Source organism: Rutilus rutilus, assembly GCF_951802725.1.
Source record: "Rutilus rutilus genome assembly, chromosome: 7".
NCBI classification, from domain to species: domain Eukaryota; kingdom Metazoa; phylum Chordata; class Actinopteri; order Cypriniformes; family Leuciscidae; genus Rutilus; species Rutilus rutilus.
Genome location: NC_140221.1, coordinates 43,562,751 through 43,569,594, shown reverse-complemented (window position 1 = coordinate 43,569,594; position 6,844 = coordinate 43,562,751). Strand labels below are relative to the sequence as shown.

Sequence of the window (6,844 nt, the reverse complement as noted above, 5' to 3'; positions counted from 1 at the left end):
TGCATACCAGATTTATAGGGGTACAAGAAAATTAAATTGACAAATTAGCAAAATATAGCATTGAGAAATTATTATAAAATAGAGATTCCTTTTAGAAAAATGAAGGTAAATCACTAATTAAAAGCAACTATGACAAACGCTGCCAAAATAATCCGGGTATAGATAAAGGTACAGAATAAACAATATATTTAAAAATCTGTTCAAACTAAAACCTTTATAAGTAGAAACAGAAGATTATTTCTACATGAATCTGGTCTAGAGATCAATGAAGCCATGATTTTACCAAAGACTGTACATTATTTTATCATTTACTCACTCCAATATAATAGGTGGCAGTATGCAACTTTTGCAATGGTCTATAACCCGCCAGAAGACAAAGAAGAATTTTTAATATTTTGCGCGCGCTGCATCATGAGATCAGATTACACTTCCACATAAAGGAAAACAGACGACACGCACTTTCTCCTGCTTCATTTAAGCTATTTTAACTCACATAAGGTAACTTTTTCAAACAAAATATCATATTCAACTACATATAATTACTACAACTTTTAAAAAATACATTCTAGCATGAATGATTTCGGTTATATTATAGCCTACTTTTAATGGTTTCACTTGTAATAAAACACACAAATGCTGTAAAGGATCAAATGCGTTTGTTGTGACTTATGATTTTTTGGGGGTAAACTTGCATTTTAGGGTGTATCTATGAACATTATAAGACTCTAAAACGCGATGATACCAAAGGTGTTTGGATTAGTGGCTTTTCGTTCGTGAACAAAATAAAACCGTGTCGAATCACTGTAGTGTCACGTGAGGCGCTTTGGCGGCTTTTCCCGCTTTCACAGATTGAGGGCTGCGAATGCATGTGCGAATGGCTTTAGTGAATGATTTGCTGGACGACGAACGTGTCCTCAATCAAATGCCTATTAAATACTGTGTACAATATAGGCTTTGATTTGCCTAATGTTTTCAAAACTAGTAGCCTAGAGGCAACAATCCAAATGTGTTTTTTGTCACAATCTCCTCGCGTTGTTTTATAATTAAGCAAATAATCCCGTTGTGTGAAAAATATATAAAAGAAATTTTTCACATAACTAGATTGTAAGCTAATTTTTATTTACCAATTATGTAGACTGCACTATACATACTTAAGTAATGCAGTATATATATTTTTTATAAGATTTCTTTGAGAACTCATAATTTGTCCTCTTTACAGAAACACAATGAATTGCCAAGATCACTCTCAACCAACACCAGCGAAGAAAATGAAGAACAGCATTTTGAATTATTTTCCGGTGACATATCTGATTAATAAATATTGACTTTCGAATTTCTAAGCTTGGCTTTTGCCATTCTTTATGGGGATCATATTGAAATGTTTAGCCTTCATTTTAAATGATTATGGTAAAGATTGTGGAATGTCTATTTCAGAAAAAGCCGGCTGACAGCGACAGTGAAGCCAAAGGGGCGTCACAAACTGGTGAAAAGGTGCAGGTAAGCCTATGATATTTCACTATGATTAAGGTTTAAGAAACCAAGTTTTAGGTAATTGCTCATGTCTCAGCTAATGAAGACGTCAAGGTCAAGTAAATAAGCAAGTGCAAAAGAACCATAGATTTTTCTTTTATTTCAAAATTAAAAAAAAACTTTGTAAAAACATTATTAATCATTAGTTCAGAGTCACTGAGTTGTCAAGCTCATAAAATAGCACTATGAAAGTAGTCTATATAGCTTGTGCATTATATTCCAAGACCTCTGAATCCTGTCACATGTGAGGAAAACAAACAGATCAAAAAATGCCGTTATTCAACTAAGTTTTTTAAATGATAAAGTTTTTCCCTCCACATTTGTTTCTGCATATATTCAAAGAATACAAATACCAAATTTTGGTCAGTTCCTCGCACAAAGCAACTCTATGGCTTTCAATATATAGAAAGTTTAATGAACTTTTTTCCCACTCTGAGACATCATATTCTTAAATTGTTCACGTTAAAGAAATGAACAATCTTACATACTTTGAGTGCACTTTTTATTAATTTTGTGTGGTAATATAAAATTCAATGTAATTTTCGTAATGTCTTGAATTGTATTAGATTCAAATGTGTTCAATTAATAATAATAATAATAATAATATATGCTATTTTAATGTTGCTTATGCCATTGTTCTAGAAAAGAATAAATATTACGAGCAAGAAAAATGGAATAGGAAAAGGAAAAGTCAACAATGGCCGTGATCCTCTAAAGGTTTGTTGCATACATACATATCTGTATCCTTGGATGAGGATTATTTAAGGGTCTCATGAAAAAGTGTGCGGAATTTCTCTAGCTAAAGTATTTTGGAAAGACAACGCTGCTTTAAAAGGCCATATCTTTTTAGAGTGACAAATGATTGCATTGCTTATGATTTACAATAAGATGGTAAACCTTCACTAGTGGACTCATATTAACTACACTGTTGTGTTGACATTCACTCAGGAAAGGAAGAATGATGTTTTCAAGGATAAAGTTAAAGAGGGTCCATCAAAAAGCCATATGCAGCAGGTTTGTGAATTTTAATGGTACTTGGTGCTTATCAATTCAAATGCCTTTACCTGTATTGCGTCTCCGCAGATCGCTGTGTAATCAGTGGCTGATCTTCTACTTCATGAATAATACACCTAAATTAAAGAATTAAAAAATAAAAGTGCGCATTATGAACATTGTGATCAGTGACTTGTGGATCCAAATTAAATCAAATTAAAATTGTATGGATACTCGTCCTTGCTGTCTATTATTTGTATATATTATAATGTTGCACAATATGGTAATCTTTTTATGGAAATCATTTATTTATAAATGTTTAAATGCTTTTTGTATTCTTGTTCTTCTGAATTTAACAGTGTGACGAGGGGCAAAGCCACAGTTTCAATTTCCGCTACCAATCTAAGAAGCATGCAGTGGCGTGTGATACATCCAAGACTGTGCTTGATGCTCTTGATACAAACAAGATTTTCAAGAAGATTAAAAAAGAAAACATGGAGAAAGAAATAGTCATCAAGAGATCCAAAGGAGAAGTTCCTAGAGCTGCTGTGAAGACCGATTTCCCCTGCTGTCTTATTGAAAAAGATGAGCTCTTAGACATAACCTTCATCAAAAAAACTGGAAATGATACAAAAAAAACAAAACCTGAAAGGCTTTCATTTTCCAGTGAATCCGAAACCTTTGTGATCTTTTACATTAAAACAAAAGGAGGGGATAAAGTGAAACGCTTAATGAAAAACAATGAGCTGAGGAAGAAAGTTGAGGATGTCTGTGTGTACGCACTCAAACAAGACAAACTGAAGGATGCTCTTCGGCATGACGGACGCTTCATCAATGTCATATTCAAGAAACAGTGTGCACTCCGTGAGTTAGGGAGCGAGATAGACCATTTAATGTCAAATACTGTAGAGCATCTTGATGGAAAGCATTTTGAGATCGTTGTTATCAGTGATAAAAACGAGCCAGAGAGCCAAGAAGACTTCTTGAGTGATGTCAGCACTGAAATGAATGAAGCTTCAGCCGCTGATTTGAAGGAAACCGTTGATCCTAACCAGCATCCCGTCAACACTGAACAAGAAGAAAAACAAAAGAGAAACGCGATGACATCCACAAATACTAAATTCTTTAAAATGATTGACTCTGAAGAGATTCTGGGAATTCTGCGTTCTCAGTTTAAAGATTTAATGGAGACATTAAAGCAGCGAGAGAACCTTAAGAACAAGACTCAGGTCCAGAAGTTCTTCAGAGCAGAATATGATAAAAGTGTTCAGAGTTTCTCTGAGGTGTATAAAATAAAGCAGCTCATGAGACTCTCTGACTCGGTGTGTCAGATTCGAGTGGATGGATCCGCCAAAGGAACCGGCTTCCTATTTTTGGGGCAATATATTCTCACTAATGGACATGTTGTTAGGGAATTTCTCGAGTCTCCAGACAAGCTTTCTTCTACAAAGTCTTTAGAAGCTGCATTTGATTTTGAACGTCTGGACTCGAAGGTGAAGCTGGTGCAGGTCAAGAAACAGATCGCTGCTTACTGTTTTATTACAGACGCCAATAAGAGGCGTCTTGACTTTGCTCTTCTTGAACTGGATGCTGGTGATGAAATCACAGGTCGTCCTGAGTTGCTCTTTAGTTTTAGTCCTGGCCCCCCTCCTAGCCGCGGTGGGATCTGCATTGTGGGACATCCAGAAGGTGGGATTAAGAGAATAGACCCCTGCTTCATCATGGAGAAAAATAAAACACAAGAGGCTGCAGATAAACCTATATCTGAGAATTTCGATTTCATTAATGTGATTACACAGAGGAGTTTTGAAGAAAAATGGGACATTTATGAAAACCAGATTAATTATAATTCTTGTTTCTTTCATGGGTCTTCTGGCTCTCCAGTTTTTGATGAACACTGCAAACTGATTGGTGTGCACACTGGTGGATATGTGTACAAAGGAGAACATGGTAAAACTAGGAACGTTGTGGAATATGCCTATTCCATGCAGCCCATCCTGGAAATGATCAGAGCACAGGCTAGAATAAGAGGTTTGCATGACATTGTTAATATCTTAGAAGCCTACAGCAATAAAAGCTATGAGTATGGAACTGCAGATCAAGAGAATCAGACCGACTGTGAGATGGAAGTTTCTGATTGAAGCCGTCCACACATTTGTACCGCCATTTCTTTGGGAAAACATGACATCAAGCCTTCAACTCTGAGAGATTCTTCACTGTCATTATATTGTTTCACATTTCATATAATTCTTAGCGACGATTGTGTGTTCAAAAGCAGAAGTTACACTTGGTTTCTCTTATTTTTGACAAGTGTAAAGTCATGTATCTCACCTGCGGGCGATTGTGGGTCTGACTCGTGCCAAAGCGAGCAGAACAGTAAACATTGTTCATTTGGCAGAGACGAAAATTAGAGCTTTTTGTTTCTGTACATTGTTATTCATACATACTTGTGTATTCATATATCCATACATACTCATTTCACTTATGCAATAATTCATTCACTTATATATCTCTATATAAGCATTTTTCTTATATTTTTACTTTTTATGTCTGTTGATATAGTGATTTTACATTGATTTATCTGAATGTTTTGTCTTTGTTGTAAGAGATCATGTTCAAGCTTTAACAGTAATCCTCTTTGAATCTCACAAATACACCAAATTAATTGATTTGACAATCACTGTAATAAGAGACAACAATACTCAATCCATAAAAAGCCCAGATCACTGTTCTTCATACCTGCTTGATGGATGTAGATGTCAATTACAACAAATAAAACCATTTGATATAACAAACACAGCTTTAATGCGTGATTCATGTGTTGGTTAAGGTTTTATTGCTGCTCATGTTGGCAAGCTTTTGGGATCTTCAGTTTGTTGGGTCTGAAAATTGTTTTGAATTTCCTGTAAACAAATTTAATTTGTATTACACATACAATACATTAAATAAAACATGAAAAGGCTTGATGTTTTATGTCTTATGTTGATATATTTCCCAGTAAAACATGAAGTTTTAGACATATTGAAAGTTAGTTTAAAAAGTCAATTCATTCAACTTTGAGGAGTACACTTGCATTTAGATGACCTCCATGTCTAGCAATTTCATTGGTTTTCCAGCATCTGGAGTTTTTTCCTGAAGACTATATTGAGCAGTTTAACTGCTCAGGACAAAAAGGGACTTGCTATCACTAAACATAAATACAGGTTTTTGTTTTTTTACAAATAAGTAGACATATAAGTCTGTATACAGTATAAATGTTGAGATGTCTCATTCGTCCATTGATCTGATATTCGCTAATGAAGACGAACATAACTTGTTAATAAGCAGGGACATTTTCCCGACTCATAAATAAACAAACATTTTTGCATCGCGAAGGTCCTAAAAATGTATGTTTGTTTTTTATAATTGGCTGGGGCATTCTACACTACAGCCTTTCATCAAACTTCTCAGCACAGAGCCCACCGCAGATTGTTTTTAATAAAAGTACAAATCGTAAAAACAGATTAACACTATATGTGCCCAAATTCTGATTGGGCGGGCAAGGCAGATGTTTGGGTGGGCCCCTTTCCAGGCAAATGGCATCCTGCTCCCAAAAGGTGTAAACTCTGAATGCAAATTCCCATTTTTAGAAAATGTTTCCATGTGAAAGAAGTTTCTGTCTCGGTCTGAGTATTTAAAGAAATGCAATGAGAGGCTCAGCGCGATTCTATAACTCAGATCAGCCCATAATGTTGAAGGTCCTCAAAGACTACAGCATTATGTATTTTTCTAAATGTCGGGTTTACATCTTTTACTCTTAACCTCTGAGCATTTGATTTTATTGTATTGATTATCTTTGAACTGATTATAGCCTATAATTGGCATGATACATTTACCTGACATAATAAATTGTATGCTATAAATAAATAAATAAATAGTAAACTACTCTGAAATTATTTTCTCAAGTAGATTAAGTGAAGTCTTATGTTTCTGCAAATCTGCGTCCAGTGATAAGTTCATAGATCCCGGTTTAGATGGAGCGTGAGGCACAGCTGGTGGAATTCTAGATTCTTGACTAACTGCTTGATTTTAACTAAGTTGTTATGCAGTCGCAAATAGGGGCTAGATAAAAATACTATTAAAGTAATAGCAAGCATTGAAGCAGCATTATCTTATGGCGCTTTTCCATTACCAGTACCAGCTCAGCTCGACTCGACTCGACTCGCCTCGCCTCGACTCAGCTCGCTTTTCGCTCCGTCAGAGCCCGTCTACGGAGAGCCTGTCCACTCCCTATTAAGCCCTATTGTACCGAATTTTGGTTGTAGTACCACCAGAGTTCCAC

At 35.4% G+C, this 6,844-nt stretch overlaps 1 protein-coding gene across 1 annotated transcript; it reads left to right on the top strand.

Moving 5' to 3' along the window:
* Positions 1 to 411: 411 nt before the first annotated feature.
* LOC311293965 (serine protease FAM111A-like) lies at positions 412 to 5,306 on the top strand. Its single transcript, XM_084414575.1, has 6 exons — positions 412 to 498; positions 1,220 to 1,298; positions 1,435 to 1,497; positions 2,173 to 2,247; positions 2,479 to 2,544; positions 2,883 to 5,306. Exons 2-6 carry the CDS (start codon positions 1,227 to 1,229, stop codon positions 4,662 to 4,664), a joined length of 2,058 nt encoding a protein of 685 aa, XP_084270701.1. The 5' UTR covers positions 412 to 498; positions 1,220 to 1,226; the 3' UTR covers positions 4,665 to 5,306.
* Positions 5,307 to 6,844: the final 1,538 nt, after the last annotated feature.

Bases quoted from the DNA above. Each gene is read 5' to 3' on its own strand.
- LOC311293965 (XM_084414575.1), top strand. From the start codon at position 1,227: ATGAATTGCCAAGATCACTCTCAACCAACACCAGCGAAGAAAATGAAG. The intron at 1,299-1,434 runs GTGACATATCTG...TGTCTATTTCAG, and splicing joins GCATTTTGAATTATTTTCCG to AAAAAGCCGGCTGACAGCGA. The intron at 1,498-2,172 runs GTAAGCCTATGA...CCATTGTTCTAG, and splicing joins AAACTGGTGAAAAGGTGCAG to AAAAGAATAAATATTACGAG.